The 24,417-nt window shown below is 41.0% G+C and overlaps 1 protein-coding gene across 1 annotated transcript in view; it reads right to left on the reverse strand.

Moving 5' to 3' along the window:
• LOC138528089 (uncharacterized) overlaps window positions 1–24,417 on the reverse strand; it is an 840,778-nt gene that overhangs the window by 397,248 nt on the left and 419,113 nt on the right. The window contains exon 9 of the mRNA XM_069639536.1: window positions 11,872–11,941. Within this exon, the coding sequence (XP_069495637.1) occupies window positions 11,872–11,941 (70 nt within the window). The remainder of the gene's footprint in view (window positions 1–11,871; window positions 11,942–24,417) is intronic.

The following is a 24,417-nucleotide window of genomic DNA, read 5'->3' on the forward strand; positions in this document are numbered from 1 at the left end:
GCCTATTCTTGTCTATCCACTCCTCTTATGATTGTTCACCTTTGACTGTTGCACCATTACTACAGCTGGTTGAGCCAAGGAAATCAAAGGAGCCCAATTGCCTAGGATTGGGATGGTATCTGTAATGACGAGTCTCCACATCTTGATGTTATTCACTTAGCATTTATTACTAAGTTACAAGGATAATACAGACCCCCAACCATCCTGGTACATATCTTCCTCCAACTGCTCTTCTCACCACCGTTCATTCCACATCAGAATCCCACCTCCAAGTTCCATCACAACATTCCATAACATCACCCTAAGCGCAATACATAACAGTGTCCTTCGAGGGTTGAGAGAATCCTCCCTAAAATTGGGCTGCAATACAATTGTGTCTAAAATACTAATTCTTCAATTGATTCACATGTTAGGATATGTTAATTATATTATGTTAGATTTACATTATGTTTAACTGCCTTCGTTAGGCCTGGAAGCAAGGCCATCTTTTTGGGAATGAGGAAGACCATTGTCAGAAAATTGCATGTTAATACTCCATTATTTTTCACAAGAATAACAATTGCTTAGGCAGAATTTACTCATAGTGTAAGATTGTCATTGACTGGTGTAATTTGTTGGATGGGGAGTACTGTGGGATGTTTGGCTATGTCAATAAATTGGCAATTTCTGGCATGAGAACCAAATATAGGTCATGGGTCTCTGACACCTGCTATGCCAATGCTGCATTAAAATGGTCTGACAAGCAAGGTGTGTTGACACGCAATTATCTCATAAGCAACTGATTACAGTAATGGGCTCTGTGATCATATGCTAAACTGTAAAGTATACCCTAGGTAAAGATGACATTACATTATAGGAAAAAAAAACACGTTTTAGCAGAGATGAGTAGTACTGTAACATTATCTTTAACAGTTGTGTGTTGGGCGGAGAGTACTGTGTGTTTGACTGTGGCTGACACACAGACAACTATCCCAAGCAACCGATGGCAGTATAACGCTCAACATTCATTGATATGATTTCAAAGTGCTGCCCCCTTGTTATGTTATCTTTCCAACTTTTTGGACTAGTCACCACAGTAATAAACTAACTCCATCTGAGATTATGGGCTAAATTCATAGAGTTTTTTCCAATGGGTTTGTGCCATTATAAAACTCTTCTGCGAATTAGACCATATGCGAATGAACTATTCAAAAGTGTAGCACAATGTTCATATAATGTATTGATCTACTTTCCAATTGCCCCCTCCCACCTGAGTTTTCCCTGAATACTCCTTTGATGCAAAATGGCTGGACAATTATCACCACTATCCTTAATTCTTTTGGTGTTCAGTTGGCTAGCGTGTTCAGTGCTCAAACACCTTCTTGGTCCGAGCTACCTTAGACACCGAAGCCAATGATATAAACACACTCATTTAAATTGGATGTTTAAATCAGCCTATAGTTCTGCCGCTAAATAATGTTTTTAACATTGCCTTTCTGGCACTGCTTGCTGATTACTAATATACAAAAAAGAATAACTAGGGTAATGCTCACTGATTGTTTGACCTTTCACTCACTTAACCATTTCATTCTGCCCCTGCATTAGAAGACCCTCTGTTGGTCCAAGAGCCCAGGCAGTGGTTCCCATTTTATTTATTCATGTAGTCATTTATATAGCACACTGTAGTAATATATATAGCGCTTTATAGTATTTGTAGTGCCTTGGAGTGTGTAGCGCTTCACTGAATGTGATGGCATTTTGTTGCCAGCAATAATGTGGCACACACATATAGCCAGTTTTATGTTGCCAGTATAACATGTGGATATGTGGCTGGAGGCATGCAAGGTACAGGATTTATAATGCAGCAAAACAAGCTTAATGTGAAGCTGCAAAGAGTAAAAGTGCACCCATTTTTTTTCTCTTCTCTGGAATACCTCATGCATAGGAGACTACATTAGTTATATAACTGACTGATTTAATTAACAATTACTAATCACAGTCCTAACTCATTAACAATATAATGTAGTCCCATGTACAAAATGAGGTGAAAATACATATTTTGAAATTTGTTTTTCAAACGTGCACTGGAATTATTTTTTTCTTTCTCTTTCTGTGTTTGCAGCAAGCAGAAAATATGCGCGAAAGGAAATACAAGTTGAAACAGTTGCTCCCTGAGCAAAGATCCTATTGTACAAAAGTTAAGGGTGATGCTGCCTTTCAACCTGATTGGAGCAAAGCTCTGCAGATAGGTTGCGTAGGCAAAGTGGGTAGGTGCAGAGCCCTGCTGAGGGGAAGACTGTCAGAGAGAAATTAGTTTGGGATGACTGGGCTCGGAGACAGATGTACCTGGCCCACTCAGCACTTGCTGGAGATCCCTCTGTTCTTGCTGCGCATTCCAAACATTCAAGATTAACAGGAGCAGTTTGTTGACTGGGGCTGCCCTTCTGAGGTGAGTGAAGGAAGGTTGTGTGTGGGAGAGAGCTACAAATCCTTCGGGTAAGCAGACATTTGAGTGAGGTCACTGTGTAATGTCGTATGAATGAGCAATCTAAAAATATCATTTAGGCAGAGTAGCCAAAAGAAATCCCCTGCATTTAATTCGTCATGTTATAATGTTACAAAGTGAATTTTGCTCTGTCTCTGTATTTATTTTCTCTTCTCTTTTGTTACAGATAACGATGCAAAGTACATGGTAAGATGTTTATTGTGAACTGCATTTATTTACAAAACAAACAATATACAAAAGCAGGTCATGTAGAACGTTTTTTTTTTCTTCCTATTGCATTTGGAATAGCATTTGTGACACAGGAAGATTCATTTTTTTTGGCAGTTCATTTATCAATTTGCCCATGTAGATAGAATAACAAACAGAATACTCTGTTATAAAATAAGTGTGTGTGTTCCCCTTGCATGTTGTTTGGGGATTCTAATATATATATATATATATATATTGCTGGAGGTCCATGAGCCAGCAATGCCTATGGGCATAGATCACTGGTGTAGATAAGCCTGTGATACCAGCCACAGATGGTATATGACACTGTATGTAAAAGTGTTTTTTTTTTTGGATGTAAGTCCGAGGCTCTCTATAGATCACTAGGAGTATTATAATAGTAAGGAAAGTTTTGTGTATGATGGGGTTATAAAGTAGGGAAGGAAAACTATGCTCACCACTAAATAATCTATTACCACAAAATATCGCCAGAAGTACATATTACTAGATTCTCCAATATAATGCAACAAAGTATGGTCACCAGAATGATATAAGGCCAAACCCAATCTAAACGCAAGGATAAGTATTACCAAATTACTGCTTATCTTTTAGCAGTAAGAAAATACAGCCAAACCCCAAATGTACACAAAATATCCTACAGATATGGTGCGTTGGCCAGGAAAGTGATTATAGAGCACCTACTGGGCATGGCAAGTGTGTCTCACACTACCATACGTTCATTAGAGGGAACGCTTTTCATAATAGCAGTGTGACACTAAAAGTGAATTTCAGAATCTCTCAAATGGAAGCCACATTCCCAGAGCTAATGCAATATCTGGAGGCAAAGTTATATGCACATGGGACATGGCCATCAAATAATGCCACAGAATGGCATGACCGCATTTATGGTGAAGTACATAAAGAACCATTAGACAGAATTTTGCAGAAGGCAGCATAATTCAGGTCTGCCTTTTGAGACTATTAAATGCAGCTGATAAACATGCAGAGAAAGATTGTCTGATACGGCTATGTGCCAAGACAAAGTTTATCCTAAATAGATCCCTGCGAATGCAAGAAAATGATACCAAGCTGATTAGCAGGTTAAAAGCTTATCCGGATGGAGCAAGTGAAAAAGAGGAAATGTTAAGAGCAGAATTGGAGGTATGTCAAAAAGACATGCAGTCAAAATATAGAGATCTTGACACTCAATCGTCTCAAAGCAAGAAGCAGTTTGAGGATAGTGAACAAGAATTGAAACATTTGAGAGCGTTGGTAGATCATATTAAACAAGACAAAGATGAAGTTGTTTTGGAAAGGCAGGGTTTACAAAAAGAAAATTTTGAGAAAGAAAGCGATCTCCAAAATGCTGAACAGGAAATGGTTAAAATGTTTCAAGAAAGAGACAAGAGAAACAAAGAATTAAATGAATGCCAAATGCAAATGGGCGATATGCAGGAGGTAATTAATAAGATGAGTGATGAAAACAACTATTTGCATAAGGAGGCAGATAGGCTGCTTAAAAAGTGCAAGGATTTGGAACAGCAAATATGCATTTCCGGGTCCCAGGATAGACGGCAGGGCACCACATTCAATGGAGTTGAGGTGAATTCTATTTCTACCCAAAGAGCTAGTGCCCCAGTGATTGGGCCGGTGACTGAACTTGGTTGCAGCGCCCTTGGGGGATGTGATACACCCATTGGGGGCTGCCACCAATCCCATACACCTGAAACCAGAGTTGAATCACAAAGTAGTGCAATTCCTTGCATAGCAATGAGTAGCCCCATAAAGATAATGAAATCCATCAAAGCTCTGATCAAACCATTTAAAAAAGGAGGGAAGTGCTGCATAGAGGACCACTTAGAAGCGGTGCATGATATATTTAAAGCCCTCCAGATACCTAAGGAACAATGCAGGCAACATTAACACTTACCTTTAGATGCTCCCACAGCCAGTATCATAAGAGGATTAAATGAACAGCAGAATATGACATGGGCAGAGTTTGAAAAAGAGATTAGACGTCACTTTTCTCCTTTCCTATGAATTAAAAGAGACAAAAAAGGTTGCTTACACAATTACTGCAGGGCCAAATACATCACCTCGCCAATTTTTGCAAGACTTGAAAAGAGCTTTTTCTCGTTTTGATGTATCTTTTGACCCCAATTCCAATGATTTTAAAACGGCCTACTTCTATGGGCTACAGAAAGACATCATATCACAGTTAGTCCGTGAATTTGACCATGACAAGTCCCTTGAATGATTGTACACCAAAGCGCAAAACTATATGAAGTACTCTATTGTCAGGGTAGATAAAATGATAAAATGAAAGACACTAGACCAAAATCTAAAGAACCTTCAGCAACAGTGATGGAGATCAGATCAGCCAACATTCTCTTGAGTCCGCTCAAAGTCCAGGTAAAAATAATTTGACACCTGAACAAAGGGGTAATCAACAGAGATCGTCACTCCCTGCACCAATGTTTCAATCACATGACCCTAGTAATAGGGAGAGTTACATTAGCCCTAGGTACTTAGGAGACAGGCCCCGGGTAGGATATCGGCCTGATTTGTCAGGTATGAACAATAATCAGAGACAAAGTCAGGATCAAAGAAATAATGGTCTCTACCAGACATTGGGAACACAGAGCAGATTTGACCCTAACACCATGATATATGGTAATCAGGATATGTGTATCGATTTACTGAAAATGGGAATCAGCATAGGGGACAGTACCCACAAAATGAAAGACTGGACATGAGGCAGAATATGAATTATGCTCCACATCAATACAATAAGTCACCACCACCAGGGTACTACAACCAAAGGATGGGTGCATCCCGCGCCCCTCCACATATGAATCAAGAGTTCAGAAGCAGTCCCAACAGAAATCATTCTCCTGAGAGATATCAGAATAGATTCAATCAGGGGGAAAATATCCAATATCGACCTAGGCCACGGAAAGAAGATTCTAGAGAAATGGAAAGATTCCAGTTTTCCGAGGCCCAAGTGAAAATGTTGGCTGAGCAAATAGGAAAGCTTTGTACAGCACAACGACAGTCATCAAAGAAGGGGGCCATAGCACTGACCAGGTGGTTTCTGACAAGTGACTAAATATTAATGATACTTGCAATGCTAAGAAAACAGATTGCCTTAATGTGATTTTGCATAATGACTCTGAGATGCCTAATGAATTAAAAATGAAAGTACCAGCAAATGAACATGTGACAGAAAGTGCAAATACATCTAAAAAAGAAGTTTGGTTTAATCTGGAGCTAAATCAAACAGTAGAAATTTGCACAAATGAAAAAGAAAAACATGAATATCCAAAAGAACAAAGCGACAGGTTCAAGAAAGGCAGCTCATACACAGGTAATACAAGTGAACAGGGAATACGTGGGGAATGCTGGAAACCCTAACCTGGACAATCAAAATACTAACCAAACACAGACAGAAAGACTAAATACCCAAAATGAGGGTACAGATCAATCACCTGAAGAGTAATTTGAGGCCCGTATTTTTGAAGAAGTTAAAAAGACTGGTACCATACTAGATACCATACTAAATAACCACAAATGCACAGTTGGAAAATGACAAATTAACAAGTGATGTTTTTACACATGTTCAGTTGGAGGATTGTAGTGGGAACTCTGATGATCCCCAGATGAAAGGGCGAACAGTGGCCACACTCCAAAAGACATCTGAATGTGGGGAAATGAATAAAGTCTCTGACACAGAAATGGACAGAAAGGAGGGAAAAATGTCTTTCTATTTACCAATGTGCCTAGCAAAATGTGAAAAGGGCATGAGAAAGGTGAGTCCTGAAATCAGTAAGAATTCGCACCTTTTATGTTTATTAGAGGAAGTTGAAGACAGGTATTATGCTCCCATCACTGTGGAAGAGAAATGCAATACATTTGCGATGATTGACACCAGCGCACAGGCCACAATTATGTCTTAAGAATTGGTAAAAAGTATCAATGAAGGGAGATCTCCACAGAAGCAGATCACAGTGAGGCAAAGTGAAGGTCCTGTGCATAATTTTAACGGTGAGGAGGTGCCTATTATAGGTGTTACCGAAGTTGACATGAAGGTAGGAAAACACAGAATGAAACAAGAAGTGTTGATCACATCTGTTTGTGAAATTCAATTTCTGATAGGGACAGACTACCTGAAAAGATTGTCTCCTCTCATAGATCTCATATATGTGGTGAATGGAGTATTATGGTCCTTAACCAAAAAAAAATTGTGAGCTAAGAAAATAAAATCACAAAACAGCAGTATAAATGAATGCCACACCATTGCCAAAACGAATGATGCAGTGGAGGTATACCTCCAGAATAGCTGTATACCTATGGTTACTGTCATTTTGATGTGTCAAGATAAAATTCAAAATGAAAGACAATCTGTGCAGATTTATTTAGACCCTAAGAAAAAATGGCAAACTGAAATAGATGAGCACACATTGCGCTTCTATTTAAAAGAGAAGAAATGCAAACAGGATATTACTACTGAAACACACACAGAAAAAAACATTACCACTCTTGCTGAAATGCACATGGAAGATGAGCAACCATGGGTTCACATTGGTATAAATGACCATTCTAAAGTGATAAAAGCCACCTTAGCGCTTGAACAGGAAACAAGCTTTATTAATGAGAAAGTACTACAGAAAATAATGTAGAGGGAGGAGATTCCAAAGTTTAGAATTAAAAACCAATATGTCTCCGGGTTGGACAGTCCAGACTTTGAAAACCGAATTGCAGGCAGATGCATGCTAAAGATTAATATTGGGCAGAAGACAATTTACCATAACGTGTGGATAGTGAGTGGAACACAAAATGACTTTTACATGGGCAATGATATCATGCACAGAATGTGTATGGTGTTAGATGTCCTTAATCAAAAAATATGGTCACGGCTAGGTGGGCCTGCACCTGAATTTGAAGACAAAATAAAGGCTTATCATTGCGCACAACTGGTCCCATATGCAATTGAATTACAGGCGAGAAAAGATACTATTATTCCTGCATTCACCAATCAGGTTGCAATAACGCTAAAGTGCAAGAATGGACAGCAAATGAAAGATGCTGATGCATTTGTGTGTTTAAATGAGTCAATGAAGCAACAAGGCCTGGATTATGAATACACCCCATTGACAGATGTTGGAGAAGGATCTGTCAAGATTATGGTAAATAATAAAGGACATCAGGATATTCATTTAGAGGAAAATTCTTAATTAGGAATGGCCATACAAAAATCACATTATACTGCAGATGTCAATAACATTGTAATTGGAAATATCCCTGAAAGGTATGTAGATGCAGGGGATGTATTGCCAGAATATCTGGATTCTCAGCCCAAAGGGATCTTTAAAATTCAATCTGTGTACCCTTATGATTCAAATGAGACAGTGTGCTGTCACCAAGAGGATTAAATAATGTTTGACTTAAATGAAAATGAAACAGAAAATCAGCACATTGAAGTGGAAGCTGATATGCCAAAATATTTAAAAGTGGCAACTTTACAGATAGACACAGCCACACAGTTGGAAGAAAACACAGAGATCCCTCCACTGGAAGATTTCCCAGAATTCTCAAAAATGGTAGAGGAGCATTTTTTGTTAGCAGATGCATGCGGTAGTGATGAAGATAATAATGAATTGAGAAAAATATTTATGGAATTTAAAGATGTCTTTGCTAAAGATGCATATGATTGCCGCCTAACTAATTTACATGTTGCCACATTACCGGAGGGATGTAATAGAAATCCAGTATTTGTACCGGTTACCACAGTACCGGTTACCACTGGCATGTTTAGAGTCGTTGGCAGAGATAATAAAAACTTGGAGTCTCGAAGAATTATCAGGCCCATTCATAGCACATCCAACTATCCTATTTTGGGTGTGTTAAAGCCAAATGGTCAATGGCACCTGTGTGCAGATTTGAGAGAATTAAATAATAGCGTGCCGGTGTCCAGATGGCCAATGCCATTCATTGATCAAGGCCTTGCTCAGGTGCATGGCTCAAAGGTGTTTACTACATAAATCTCACATCTGGATATTGGTGTCTGCCATTGGCAGAGGATATTCAGAATTTGTTATCATTTTCATTTGAGACCCAATACGCATGGGTTAGAGCACCATTCGGGTATGTCAATAGTGGGAGTGATTTTGGTATATTTTTGAGAAAGGCTATGCCTGATGCAGCGGAAAGAGGAACCATAATTTATGTGGATGATGTCCTGATAAAAAATGAGAGCTTAAAAAGTAATTTTGATGAAATTAGACATGTTCTTGGCCAATTGCAAAAGACGGGTGCCAAGGTATCTTTACAGAAAGCACAATGGTGCAAGAAAAAGGTACATTTTCTAGGCCATGAAGTGACTGAACATGAACTAAACCCACAAAAGAAAAAGGTAGAGCCCATACAGAAATTAAAAGACTCTAGAAATGTGAAAGGTTTAAAACGTGTGTTAGGAATGATGGGATGTAACAGGAAGTTTATTGAAAAGTATGCTGAAATTACTCAACCATTGACTAAACTACTGAAGTTGAATACACCCTGGAAATGGGAAAAAGAACAATCCGAGGCAGTGGCTAAATTAAAGGAATGTCTAATAAAGGCACCATGTTTAGCATACCCCATAAAGAACAGGGATTTATTTATAGAAATAGGTTTCTCTGAACATTGTATCTCATCAGTGTTATCGCAAAAACATGATTTGAATCACAAAACCATTGCTTATGCAAGTAAGGCATTTTCCCAAGATGAAATTAAATTCAGTGAATGTGAAAGGGCCCTTTTGACCACTGTGTGGGCATTACAGCATTTCTGCTGCATTGTTCAAGGAGAAAAGGTAATTATTGAAACAAATCATCAACCATTGTAGTTTTTAGAGAGTAAAAGGATTAGGTCAGGCAACCTAGCAAAGTCCAGAAATACAGAATCTGGCATTGCAAGGCTTTCCTGTAGAAGTGAGGTGTGGCCAAAATAAAAAGAGTCTAGTTGCTCAAGGATTGGCGGATCTACATGACTGTGCAGTTGAACATGTATCAAATGAAGTAGAAGTGGAATCTAGTTTACAGGAGTAATCACCACACAAAGCTTTTGATGAAAAGACATGCAAGGGTTTTCCAACTGTATATGTTGACGGTTGTGCTTTTCACATTGAAAATGACAGTAACAAACAATTGGTATCAGGAATAGGAAAGGTCTGGTTGAAATGTGAAGGCATTCCCAGTATAGAGATGAGAATTGGGGCTAGGAACAGTCATTTAGCGGAATTGGCAGCCATTTATAAAGCAATTACTACTGCAGTTGATAATAAATGTAGTGAAATTGTCCTGGTGACTAATTCTGATTATGAACGAAATAGCTTTGTGGAATATTTGCCTGGCTGGAAAGCAAGAGGCATGATTGCGTACAACAAAAAGCCCCTCAAACATGGAAAAAATATACAGGCCATAGACAAACTAGTGTCAGAGAATGATTTAACAATATATTGGAGGAAAATTTGTGGACATTTAAAACTCCAGGAGAAGATAAGGAGGGAAATGATAAGGCAGATCATTTGGCCAAATTTTGGGCTGTGACGGGAGAGTTGCTACCTATCGAACACTTACTTGGTGAAATACAGATTGATGCAGTTACACACTCTAAGGCTCCAAAAGAGGTAGAACACTCAGTAGTGCAATGGAGTTATGAAACACCAGATCAAGACCTGATTAAGGCACAAAGAATAAAAAACGAATCAGACTACAGGATGGACTCATGATTAGAGAATCTATAACAGGACAAATAAAGTGGGTGGTACCCCTTTCATTCCGAGGGCTAATGCTACACCATGCACATAATACAATAACTGCAGGACACAGAGGTTCACAAAAAACATTAGAGATATTGAAAGATTATGCTTACTGGCCACATATGTCCCAAGATGTAGAATTTTATACTAGGGGGTGTTTAGTATGTGCCCAATTTAAACCCGACTCACCAATGCATAGAGCTCCACTAATGAAAAGAGGGGTAACCCTTCCATGGTTAGATTTGTAAATAGACTATGTAGGGTCTGTAAAAAGGTCAAGTAGGGAGAACCGTTATATTTATTGCATTTGGAATAGCATTTGTGACACAGGGAAGATAAAACATTTTTGGTAGTACATTTATAAATGTGCCCATGTAGATAGAATAACAAACAGAAGAAGCTGTTATAAAATAAGTGTGTGTGTGTGTGTGTGTGTGTTCCCCTAGCATTTTGGTTGGGGGATTCTAATATATATATATATATATATATATATATATATATATATATATATATATATATATATATATATATATATTGCTGGATGTCCATGAGCCAGCAATGCCTATGGGCACAGATCACTGGTGTAGATAAACTAGTGATACCAGCCACAGATGGTATATGACACTCTATGTAAAAGTGTTTTTTTTTTTGGATGTAGGTCCAAGGCTCTCTATAGAACACTAGAAGTATTATAATAGTAAGGAAAGTTTTGTGTATGATGGGGTTATAAAGTAGGGAAGAAAAACTGTGCTCACCACTAAATAATCTATTACCACAAAATACTGCCAGTAGTACATATTACTAGATTCTACAATGTAATGCAACAAAGTATGGTCACCAGAATGATATGAGGCCAAACCCAATCGCAACGCAAGGATAAGTATTACCAAATTACCACTTATCTTTTAGCAGTAAGAAAATACCACTACACCCCAAATTTACGCAAAATATCCTACAACACGTAGCCCAGGAGCATATAGGCCCTTTTTGCTTACAAAATCGGTTACAGAGGTTTCTTGTAGCACAAGAGTTTACAGTCATTGTATACACATACAGTTACATAGTTATGTCACACAGGTAGCAGTAAAGGTTACAAAGTTCTTTTGTGTTGGTATACACATCACTTACAGCAGAGATAGTTACAAACAAGACATGAAGCAGTTGCATGGGTTGTAGTTTACAAAGAATTCAGGCAGGAATGTGTAGGTAAGGGTAATGGCTGTCTGTGCTACAGTGACCCTTAATTTAATTACTATCTTCGGCGAACATGACATAAACATTATAAAAAGTATCACAGTTGCAATATAATCCACAAATGGAATGCATTATACATATGTTATACAATAGTTACTGTGTGGAAAAAACTAAAAACACTTACAGAACTTGAAGTATTTGAATGGCAGATGAGGCTTTGAGGGCGTCATTGCTTTGAGCACACGTACAGTGCCCTGCGAAAAAGATAAGGAGGTCATTATTTTGAAGTCGGAAATAACATGTGAACAAAGAAGGCATTTATTTTGCTAGAGTTAGCTAATTGACGTGGCCACTGTGCAGTAAAAAGCCCAGTAAAATAATATGAAAATCATTCAACATGATATTGGATGGTTCTATACTGTCGAAAGGGCCCCCAACCCGAGCAAAAATTTCCTGTGTGCCCAACTAGTGGGTGGACATTTAAAACTCAATCCACACTTTTCCAGTCTTGGTATCATGGAGCAGTCATCTGTGTGCGGTTTATATGATCTTTTAAAGGTTTTTAGAACTAAGATGGCAATGCACAATAAATGTTCCACAAAAAGGCGTCACATGTTGTATCCCAACTAGATGGCATTACTAGAGGATATTGCATGTACAAATATAGAGCTATTCCTAAGGATGGACACACTGATTTGCTGTGCACCATTTCAAGCATGATCTTTGCCAATGGGTTTGACCGCATTTTTTAATTATTTTCTGATTCCTTTTGTCAAAATATTGATTAACAAAGAAGACAAATATAGCAGAACCTTGAATAAATCACTCAATGGATTCCAGAGTGTACAATTAAAGCAAATGCATCAATCACTCACATTGAAAGAGACATAATTTCAAATTTCTTTTTATTATTGGAAAGGAATCTGCAATCTGATGATGGGCTGATTCTGAATAGATGTAATTTTCTTCAACTCCTGAATCATCTTCCACAACTTCGCTCGATAACAACGAACGATATAAAAACAGTGGAATTTATGCACGATGCAATAACTGATTGTGTATTGCTGCATATCTATAAAAGAGCAATTAGGGACATTATAGTTGAAAACACCACTGAACTTTATGCCTTGGGTTTTGGAATAAGCGAACCATGGGGAGATTCCTCAAACGCAAGAACTGGGATATCGTCAAGTCAAAAATTTAAAAGAAGCGAAGAGAACGCTTCAGAAAAGAAACTATCTGCCAGCCAAAAAGTTCAGTTTGAAAACACGTTTGCAGATGAAGAACAGATTGATTATACTCAAAGGTCCTTCGGCAACACTGAGGGTAAAGAGGAAGTTCCGAGAAACTGGAGATGGGTGGCGTCCTCATTAAACTCTAAACGCAAGAAATAATGCTGAGATAAAACTCTATTGCATGAGACATTGATGGGTACTTGTAATACGAGAGGCTTTAAGCATCTGTTTAATAATAGTCTTAGCGGCATTGGAAATGTACATATAAGCTGCCTTCAAGAAACGTGGCGTCTGAATCAACCAATAGTGGAAGGCTATAAAATAGCCTGGAATCCTGCCATCAAGCAGGCCAAAGGAAGACCAATAGAAGGTTTAGTGACTCTTGTAAAATTAGACCATGGTCTGAGAATAATAAATTCAATAAATCTTACACCATATATGCAATACGTGATCATTGCAATTAAGAAAGAGTAAGAGAAAGCAGAAGACAACGTTGATAAGTTACACATAATCAACTTATATGAGCAGAACAATGGCTCAGATGAATGGCTATATTTGGATGCAATTGGAGACCTAATAGACTCAATATTGTCCAGTGAGAAGAGCCCCAATATTATACTATGTGGTGATCTCAACATGGAATGTTTAAGAATCCAAAAACCCACTGACTCATCATGCACAAAACCTGCTGTCAAGAAAAATCGGCTGATAGCCACATGGGCAGAAGAGATGGAAGCCCGAGGAATGGCTATGTTAAACAGGAACTTGAAAGTGGATATTCTGCCAAAACCAACTTGGCAAAATGAAAAATATGAAAGTACCTTTGACTATTTCTATGTTTCGGCAAATTTGATGAGAAATGTTACTGAGCTAAAAGTCATTGATATGCAACATAGCGATCACGATTTGGTTAAAATTACTCTGCCAGGACTAAAAATAAGTAATGAGCAGAGATGGAACTATGACATCTCTATTACCCCGGCAAGAAATTGTTTGAAGCTTGAAGTGGGACAGATCATGACAATGACAGAATGGTTGTCTGATGGGAAACAAAATGGAAATGTGGATCAAATAGAATATCCGGCTTTATTACAATCCTATGCAGAAATTCTAAAGGAGGGCAAGAATAAAAACCTTTTTAAAAAGCAGTTGTTGAAAAAAAACGTGAACTGCGGAAAACCATTAGATCATTGTTGAAACATCCGATGACTAATTATATTGAATTGAAAACTAAAGCGCAAACATCTTACACAAAATGGCTACGCTCGCATAAAAGTATTATGATCCGGAATGACGCTGAAAAAATGCTGCAAATTCTGTTAACTAAAACCGCCCACTCATTATGGGAAGTAATTAACAACGTGGCAATCCAACAACAAGCTATTCAAAACAATATGGTAACAGAAGCCAAATGGATAGAACATTTTGGAAAGCTGTTTGCTAAAAGTATGGATAGTGAATTTCATGAACAAAAAACACTGATAATCTGGAACTTTACTATTGCCAAAACAGATATCTTGGAAAACATCAAAAGATTGAGCTTGTCGAACCATATATTAAACCATATATTAAAATGTGACCCCGAAGCGTGGGCAGAATTTTGTTTCATCTTGTTCAAGAATATCATGGAGGAAAAAAGAATTCCGGAGTCCTGGAAATCTGCCATAATCATGCCTGTATTTAAAAAAGGAGTAAGAACTGACCCAACAATTACAGGTCGATTTCCCTCTTGGATGTTGTAGGGAAAATCTTTGCGAAACAACTACTGAGCCAATTGACACACTGGATAAAAGTGGCCTATACTTGGCCTTCATAGATTTGGCACACGCTTTTGACACCATTGATCGTGAGTTGTTATGAAGCAAACTTAGCAATTGGGGATGTCCAGATAGCTTGCTGGCCGCAACCAAAGAACTGTACTCTGAAACCACGATAAAAGTCAGATTGGACCTGCTGGGGACTCTCTTGTCAGCGATTACAACAACTAAAGGGGTGAAACAGGGTTGCCCATTAGGAGCAACTCTGTTTAGCACATTTATCTCTGACATTGAATGATCTCTAGAAACAACAAGATAATTTGATCCAAAAATAAATGGAAATAGACTTGGATACATACTATATGCTGACGATATCATGATAATCGACGTAACTCCTATCGGTTTGCAGAGAAAATTGACTGCATTGAAAAATTACACCGATGCTAACGCTCTCGTTATTAATCCAACAAAAACTGAGATATTAGTTCTTCAAAATCTAGTGAGAGCAAGCAAGTCAAAGAAATTCACCTGGAAAATAGACGCAAAACCCATTCGACTCACTATGGAATCGCAATACCTAGGAGTTTTGATAAACTCTCGGATTAATGACGATAACATGGTTGAGAAAATCCGACGGAAATGCAAACTCTTGGCAGCCCAGGGGTACAATATAAACAAGAAATATGGGAAGTTCACGATAAAACTGATAATTGAATTCTATAAGGCCAAAGTTATTCCTGCCTTAAGTTTTGGTTGCGAAGCAATGTTGGGATGCCCGGCTGGGATATGGCCATGGTGTGAAAACACATTTTGGAGCAAAGTGTTATCACTACCCAGAGGGACTCCAAATGCTTGCATCAGATATGAGCTTGGACTCTTTTAGATTAATGCAAAGGTTATATGGAATATGTTAACAATTTACAGGAAAGTTTTGGGAGCAGATGACCTTCCACAATATAAAATTCTGCGTAGTGATGTAAACCACTCTGATGAATCAATCTTGAGTATGTGGAAACAAACTTGTGTAACCATATTGAAACAACTACAAGTGGACCATTCTCTACCGATCCAAAATCCAAACGCAGTAAAAAATAAATTATGGAACCAGGATTGGTGCAAAAATCAAGATGAAAGGTCACTTCATAGATGTATGGACCAAGTCGCTCATGAGGCACGGGCAATGAATACTCTCCCTAAATATTTCCAAAAATTCCCATGTAACAAAAAAAGACACACATTTTTAAAGTTTCGTATGAATCTGTTTCAAACAAAATCAATTATGAACATAAGAAATAAAGATAAAGATCTAGACGAAGAATGCAGATTTTGCAAAACAGAAAAAGAAACCCTAAAACATCTGGCATTATATTGTAAGAAATTACGTGATGAAAGGACCTCCTGTTTGGGACCGGGAATGCTAAAGATCCCTCATCTAAATGGTGAAGATTGGTGGAATGTACTGTCAGAAGGATCTGACCTGAAATTAACTTTTGCTTTAATATTTTATTTGGAAAAATTAGAAGTTATGATGACAGAACACCATTTAATTTGTTATCATTTAAGCTCTAAAGAAAAACGAAGGAAGGGGAGGATAATCTGAACAATATAACAAATTGAAAGACTGGAAAGAAGAATCTAGAACTCAGTTATATTGGTTTGGAATATTTCTTAGAAGTGCTGGAGTGTAATGATGAATTGTTAACATTTTAAAAGTTTGTAATGAACTATTAAAACAACAAAGAGACTATCCCACGCAGAAGACAGATTCCAAAAATCATCATTGCTGAAGGCAGAACTATCAATGTATAACAAAGCAGGTGATCCTAGAAAATAGTTATGCAGCCATGCATATAGTTTCAGAATTGCTGTTTTTTGTGGTGACACAGGAATTATATATGAAATGGCATTTGTAACATGCCTATATACAAGTGTGTCAAGGCACAACAAGGCAAGAAAGGCGAAGCAGAGGGAAGACAAAGACAACAATCCTACTAGGCCAGGTGACATTAACATCGGTCAAGTGAAGAGTAGGTGGGAAGGGGACAAGTGTAGGTGGCAAGGGGGAGGGGCAGTGCAGTACATAGTATAACAGTAAAATGAATAAAAACCATAAATAAAAGTGCAGCCAGCTAGTGGCAAATGCAAGGGTAAGTGCAGTCATCAGGTGTCAAGTGCTAGTAGGGGCTGTAGGGATACAGAAGCAGTCCCCAAGGGCAAGGGTTGCCAGGGGGGTAGTGCAGGTGTGCAACTGGCGGGGGGCCCGGGGCCTGAGATCAGTGTGTGGCCAGGTAACCAGTGCAGTTTCACATTCCGCCTGGAGAATCAGCAGGGGAGAGGAGAAGAGAAAGCAGAAGCAAAGAGGAAGATCTTGAGGTGCTTCTGGAACCAGAGGTGGTTCTACTCAAGTTTCAGAGAGGCAGGGAGACTGTTCCATAGGGAGGCCCCAGCAGAAGAAAGAGATCTACCACCAACTCGCTACTTGGAGAAGCGACTCACCCTGAGGGAGTTGGAGGCAGATGTGCGAAGAGCTTTAGAAGGAAAATATTTATGAAGAGAGAATTGAAGGTATTGAGGTCCCAGGCCCCAGAAGGCCTTGTGGACAATGCAGAGGATTTTTAACTTAATCCTCGCCACCACTGGGAACCAGTGCAATGACTTCTGTCCTGGAGAGATACGATCCCTGGGCTTGAGGCCAAGGTCAAGTCTCCCAGTCCTGTTTTGCAGAGGGCAGAGAGTAGAGGCAGGCATATTTAGAAAGAGGCTGTTGCAGTAGTCCAGCCTAGAGAGAACCAGAGCTCTGGAGACAGTGAGCTTCTGGGGGAAGGAGAGGAAAGGAGGAATACCTCTGAAGAGGTGCAGCTGGTAGTGTTATTTCTTAGCGATGTCAGAGATGTGAGGAGAGAAGGAAAGTGTGAAGTGGAAGATGACATTGAGATTTTTAGTCTCACAGGTGGGAACAGGAAGAGGGCCAAGAGGAAGAGGAAGTAGTCCGAAGTAGTCTGAAGCCAGGCCGTCCTTTTCATGTCTGTGGCGATGCAGATGGCCCGGAAAGAGGTGTTGATGTGGGCCACTGTGGACTCCATGATGTCTTGCACTACCAGCTTGGCTTCTCCTAGACCCGCCTTAAAGCGTGTCCGGCTCTGTGCCGGGAGTTCCGGATGGAAGTCCGATATTTCCCGCCACAACCTCCGGTTGGCCGCTGCAAGCATGGCATCCGCGTTGGCTTGACAAAGTTGCAAGGAGGCGTTGGAGTACAGCTTTTTCCTGTACGCCTCCAAGATCTTCTCCTTGCCCAGCAGCAGCGAGGATGAGGTGGCCAAGGATGACTGATGCTTAGAGTAGAGTGATGCTGCAGCGATCACTGACGAGTGCGGCTGGGGGTGTGTTGATAGAAAGAGTGTATCCCCCTCCATCTGTCTATACTTGGCATTGAGGCACCGATTGACAGGCTGGGCCGAGTGTGGCTTGAGCCAACCCTTCTTAGCCAGAGCGACAACATCCTTCTGCATCAGGACACCCATTCTGGTAGGGGGTCTTAGGGCGAGCACCTCTGCCAAAGACCCCCTTTTCCGGCAGCTCTACCTCGGGATGAGGAAGGCCCAGATATTCTGCCAAACATGCAAGCCTGTCATAAAAGGCCTTAGCTGAAGATGGTGTGTCAGGGTTCTCCTCCTCGTCTGTATCCGCCTGTGTGTCTGGCTCGTCCGCTGGGGGAGAAGGGGTACTGGGTGTCGTGGGCTGCTGTGTGGAGACCTGAGCCGGAAGCTGCTGGGGAGTTTGGCTCGGAACGGGCTGCACAGGGGGAAGATTCAAAGGAGCCAGCAGCGGGGGTTGCGCTGGGGCCTGTGGTGCTGGAGCCATGGGAGGAATAACTATAGGCACTGGTGGAATGACTCGAGGGAGCAAGTCCCTGACTGCCTCCCTTAGGATGGTCCCCATCTGGGGGGTTCGCATGAGTCCCAAAAATCTTTTGAAGAACCAATTCCCGGAGGCTGAAGAGGAGGCAGGGGATACTGACAGAGTGGCTGGGGGCTGCTGGGGCCAGAGCACACTCAGTCTGGGTTGCAGGCGGAACCTGCCCTGCGCTACTGATGTATACGCTGTAGGCCACATACCTGGTTGACACCAGTCCCACCTTAAAACTCATTCACCCGCCTGCTCTGTTCATAGGAGTGGCATCGGATGAGCGGCCATGTTGTCTGGTGCGGGGGCCATTTTGTCAGTCTGCGTGCCACGTACCAGAGTTGTGCTGCATGGCGCTCCGGACACGGCCTCACCCTAGACTCTTGGTGTTGGAACATGAGGCATATCCCGCACCTCAGGTCTAGGCCTGGAAGGCGTATTGCCCTCGTCATTGTTGCCAGTAGTGCTCCGTACAGGCGCGCCCTCGCATATGGAGCCGGTACTAGGGCGGAGCACCTTGGGTATAGACCTGGTAGAAGAACCGTGCGGTCCCTCAGCACTGATCCTGGTAGTGTCCGAAGACCCCTCGGCCGCAAGGCCGGTAGCTGAGTTAGCCTTGGTGTGTGTGCTGGTAACAGAACACGAGAGGTTCCTCCCACTTCGGCGTTTCCTCGGAAGGAGTCGTCTTTACGGGATGCGATGGAAAATAACAGCCCTCCCCTGGGCCTTGATATCTGCTGGACAAACTTCTCCAAGTCCTCTGGAGGCAATGCTTCGTAGAGTTCTCTCAACCTAGCCAGCCTGTTCTTCAGTGCACATGGGGTCAGAGAGTCGCACGCAGTGCACCCTTCCCAGCCGTGGTCAGGGCCAAGTCAGCGAAGGCAAAGAGCATGGGTGTCAGATGTGGGAAAGAGTCCCTCGCAGGCTGGACACCTGCTAAAACCCACGGAAGTCAACATGCGCTGGGGAAGAGCGTGACGCCGGAGGACCAAGTACCTAGATGACAAATAAAGACATAAAGATAAGAGAAGAATCTGGGGAAGAGCACGTGGAATTACATGGCAAGGCCAAACCCAGGAGCGCTTGTGAAATCGGCCCGTTCCCGTCGATGCGGAAAAAGGGACTGTTGAGTGGTGCTGGTGTGCAGAGTCAGGGTAGTGCATGCTCCCAGGGCAATGCCCCCGGGTGCCTCTAAATTTAAAGGGGAAGAAGGTTTTTCTGGTGAAAAAGGTTCCGTCAACCGTCCCTAGGAACGGACGCCCATACAGTATGGAGGAAAGGGGGCGGGACATTTGTTGCTATCATACTAGGTCCAGGGACAAGGTTTGCTGGCTTGTGTGCATCAATGGCTTTGCAAAGCTCGATGAGAATGGGGCTAGGCGTTGTGAAAAAACCTTGGTCGTGTAGGGTCTGTGCCAACTGTTGGATGCCAGGTGCGACGGGTGTCAAGGCAGCAGAGCTACAGTGGCATGGCAGTGGCTGACTTGTCAGGGAATTACTTTGTATATTGGTAGCAGGTGCAGTTAGGGTGGTGTAAGGGGTGGTGCCTAAAAAGGCAGTGACGTCTGGATTGGGAATGAAGAAGCAAGGCCAGATCACTAGCCGCTAAGTTCAATTACATGCATGAGTTATTGAGCAAGTGGAATGAGGAAGCAAGGTCAGATCACTAGCCGCTAAATTCAATTACATGCATGAGTTATTGAGCAAGTGAGGTGGAGGTGGACGCTGCAGACTTCTGTAAGCATGGGGGCGGTGTATACGTGCATGAAGGGGCATTAGAATGGGTATATACTGGAGTGACCAGTACACTGGCAGATCAAAGTGGCTGCGTGCTTGTTAGGTATTAGTTTTTCCTAGGGGGAGTTGAGTGCACACAAAACTGGCCTGGCAAATAGCAAGTGGGGGCATATTAACAGGACTTCTCTCCAGAGGGAGACCAGCTGTGCTATATCTCTGACTCATTACACTATGTTGTGTGCTTGCCTTTGCTCTGGTGTGATCAGGCTTTAAGGCCCAAAGAGATGCCTGGGTGTCAATGTTTGTTTGCATGTACTGAAACAATATGGTGTGCCAGTGCGTTTTCATGTGTGAATGGTGATTATATAACACAAACCTTGCTGGAAAGTAATGAAATTCTTTATATCTCGAGCAGATTCAAGAGAGTTAAATGCCTTAGTGATCTATTGTTATGTGTGTGTATAGTGTGACTGACTTTGTAACAATCATTCTTTTTGAGTTAGCATGGTTTATCGAAGAACGTATGCAGATAAACACAAGAAGCAACACAAGTTGCATCATCATATCATGAATTGAACGAAAGTAAACATTAATCAAACAGGGATATATCATAGGCAGAAAATTAACTAATTGCTATGTTGGTCGGGCTCACATGAACGCTCCTTTTGTTAGTGCCATTCTTGATGCCTAGGGCTATATAACATGCCAGGGTCGTCCATTAACCTATTTCTTAGCCTCTAGAGGTCCGTAATATCATAACCAAGGTAACTAATGACAAAGATGGAAGAGGAGGAAGGGATGGGGAGGACATATTTATTTTTATTTATTTCATTTCTTTTTTTCTATAGCACTGAAAATCCATTGGCATCAGGGTGCAAAACAAAAACACAAAGAAGACAACAAAGGCACAGGACAAATAGGGAGAGAGTGAAAGTTAAAACTATTCAGGGAGGAGAAAATTGAAAATGATGGAATGAACTAGCGTGAAGTATAATGAAGTAGTGGTAATAGGACAAACATAAGCCTTAAACAAGTACAACTGGTCAGCTAATATGCTGTGATATGATTGTAACTAATGAAGAGTCTATTGGGTCATTAAAGTTTGCACTGTGACCTCCCTGGAGAAGATCCAGCTCCAGGACCTTGACAGATGGCAGGGGCACTAGAGATTGATCAATATCCTGGGTCCTAGGAGTGTCGATGGCCAAAACTTATGGGACTGTTCAATAATTTTCCTAACAATCTCCATGGCCCTGGGTCGAGAGTGCCTTTCTTAGCGAGGCATGCTTCCATACCTAATTCCACCAGGCTCCTGTCGAGAGCTTGGATAGGCCCTTCTAGTTCCCCAGTATTACTCTATAGGCAATTGCCAGCAGATTATCAAACATCTTCTCTGGTCTCTGTCTCCAGAGAAATCAGGACTAATGCTGCCACTGATGACACACAAAACTGAGAAAGGAATAGTGATCTTGCATATATATTTAATCCAAGGCCACATGGCACTCCAGAATTGGAGCGCAAACCGGCACGTAAACATTGTGTGCTTCAGCACCCCTTTTTATGAATGGCATGTCCAGCAGTGTGTTGGCTGGATGTAAGCCCACTTTCATTAGTTTGAAGGGGGTTAGTTATGCCCTTTTAAACACCATGTATTGGGTCTGGGTTATGGATGTCACCCTAGAGGTATGTCTTATCTTCCACCAAATTTCTGGCCAGAGTGCATTGAGTTGTGGCTGTTGGTTTTCAGTGTTCATGTTTTATGGCTCCGTACCATTGTGTTCAATATCTTGTATATCTGTGAGATCGATTGTATGGTGACGTTGTAGTTTGAGTAGAGTAGGCTCACAAAACTGTCTTCCTCATCATGAGTAATTTTCCAATTGGAGGAATCACATGAATTTCCCTGCTGGGAGATTCAATTCTTATTGTAGTGCATGGAAAGATTTAATGCCTTCTGGATACCATATCTGATAGCAGTGTAGCATACCCTGTGTAGCCGATGATGACCAGTATAGGGGTTTCCCATCCACCTTCATATTGTCATTGTACCAACCTGGCCTGGCCCGTATTCAGCTGATTCTCTGTCCAAGAGGAGATACCCAATCCCTCATAAATGTGCATGTGATGTCTATTGTCCCTATCCCCAGGACAGAGGGGTTGGTTTCAGTGTAGAGGTTGTCTTCTGTGTGGTATGAGGCCGCAAGGTAATCTTCTAGGTCCCCTCACCTTGTGGTCAAAGATGTGCTTTGGCTTGCAAACCACCTTAGACCTTGATTTTGCACAAAAGCCACTTGATACTATTTTATATCTTTTGAAGTGAGGGAGAGCTACACCCTGTGTGCAGTAGATAGCTGTATCCTGCTCAAACAGATTCTGGATTTATTTAACCATGTGCTTGTTTATACTCTTGTTTGAACTACTGGTGAGAGGCTCATCTTGATAGTTTTGGCTCTCCTCAATCATGACTAGACTAAGGTAGACCATTTGCTTAGTAAGGTTTCAACTTTCTGTTCTAGGTCATCTACATTTTACCATACTGTGTCCTGCATGCAATTGGAGAATTGTAGCCCTACTGATTTACTGCGGCGGTTGACATATGAAGCCTGCTTATTCCATGTGTCTTCAAACAGCATTTTTTTAGGAGCATTGCCTCAGATTTCTCTATATTTAATTTGTACCCTGATACCTCCGAATATATGGCAATTTCCTTCATGAACCCCAGCAGGGAAAATATGGGATCCTTAATGTACCCTAAAATATCGTCAGTGTAAGGTGACACTTTTTCTTGGAATCCATCAGTGCCAACTCTTATTATAGAATCATTCATGCATATTCGTTGAAGTAGCAGTTCGAAGGACAGAATGATGAGGACTGCTGTGCAACGTGAAGTAGGGTGAAAGCACACTGTTTATGAGGACCGAAGATTTAGGGTGTTGATATAGAGTTAGTATTGCGGAAATAATCTCTTGCTCAAAGCCATGTCATGGCAGTCTCTTTTTTAAAAAGCCCCACCCTGTTAAAAGCTTTCTCGGCATTGGTGATTGCTGTGCATTCCGTGTCTGCATGTCTGTCCAGAGTTAAAATTTTGAAAAGTAGACCAGTATACCACAGAGACCCTGCCCTAAAAAAATGGTTTGGTCTTTAGCTTAGGGAGGAGGGAGTCTAATCTCATTTCCAGTGTTTTTGAAAACATATTTACCTCGTCATTAATTAGGGAGAAAAGCCTATAGATTTAGCACAGGAGCTAATCCTTCCCAGGATTTCTGATGAAATATATCAGGCTTCATAAACAGTCCCCCTATCCCCTTCCCCTGCCAGATTTTGCGATCTGAAACACTTGTGTACGAGCGCGATAGAAATAAAATATCAATATCAATACTGTTGGAAAAGAGTGTGCAATCTGGGGCCAAGCAATTCTACAAATGTTTGGAAAAATGCACAATTAATCCATCGGGTCCCAGGGCCTTCCCTTTTATTAAAATGTATTTTGCCAATTTGATCTCCGTAATTTTAAACTCTTTAACCAACTCCTCAAATTCCAGAGGGGTGATGTTGTGTCAGAAGGATGTGGTGTTTTAGTTATTCTTTAATACTGGAGGCTAAAGGAGCCTCCTCTGGGGTATATAGGAGGCTGTAGAAATCAGCAAACTCCACTGCAATCTTTTGGTCCTTAACCATGGTTCTTCCCTTCACAATCAAGGATTCCAAACCTATTATTTTGTTACTGAGCCTTTAACAAGGAGGTTAGCAGTGAGCCCGCCTTATTGGCTCCTCTGAAGAATTGAGACCCTGCTTGAAGTATCTCTATTTCATTCTATTTTGGCTTTAATGAGAACTTGACGTTTTTGATGGGAGGTTGTTGTGAGATGCTTCTTTTCATTGATCTTACATGTTTAGAGGGCTTAACTTGCTTTATTCCTTGCTTGTTTTTCCCCCAGCTACATCGCCTACGATATGACCCCAAAGGGCGGCCTTGTATGCATCAAATTGTCCTGATTGCCCAGTCTCATTAATCTGAAAGAATGCCTTTGTAAATTTCCCAACTCCTGCTTTAAATTTCTGGGATTGGAGGGGGGGTCAGTGTTTAGATGTCATACT

Source organism: Ambystoma mexicanum, chromosome 7q (genome assembly GCF_040938575.1).
Source record: "Ambystoma mexicanum isolate Mex_15411 chromosome 7q, UKY_AmexF1_1, whole genome shotgun sequence".
Lineage (NCBI taxonomy): Eukaryota > Metazoa > Chordata > Amphibia > Caudata > Ambystomatidae > Ambystoma > Ambystoma mexicanum.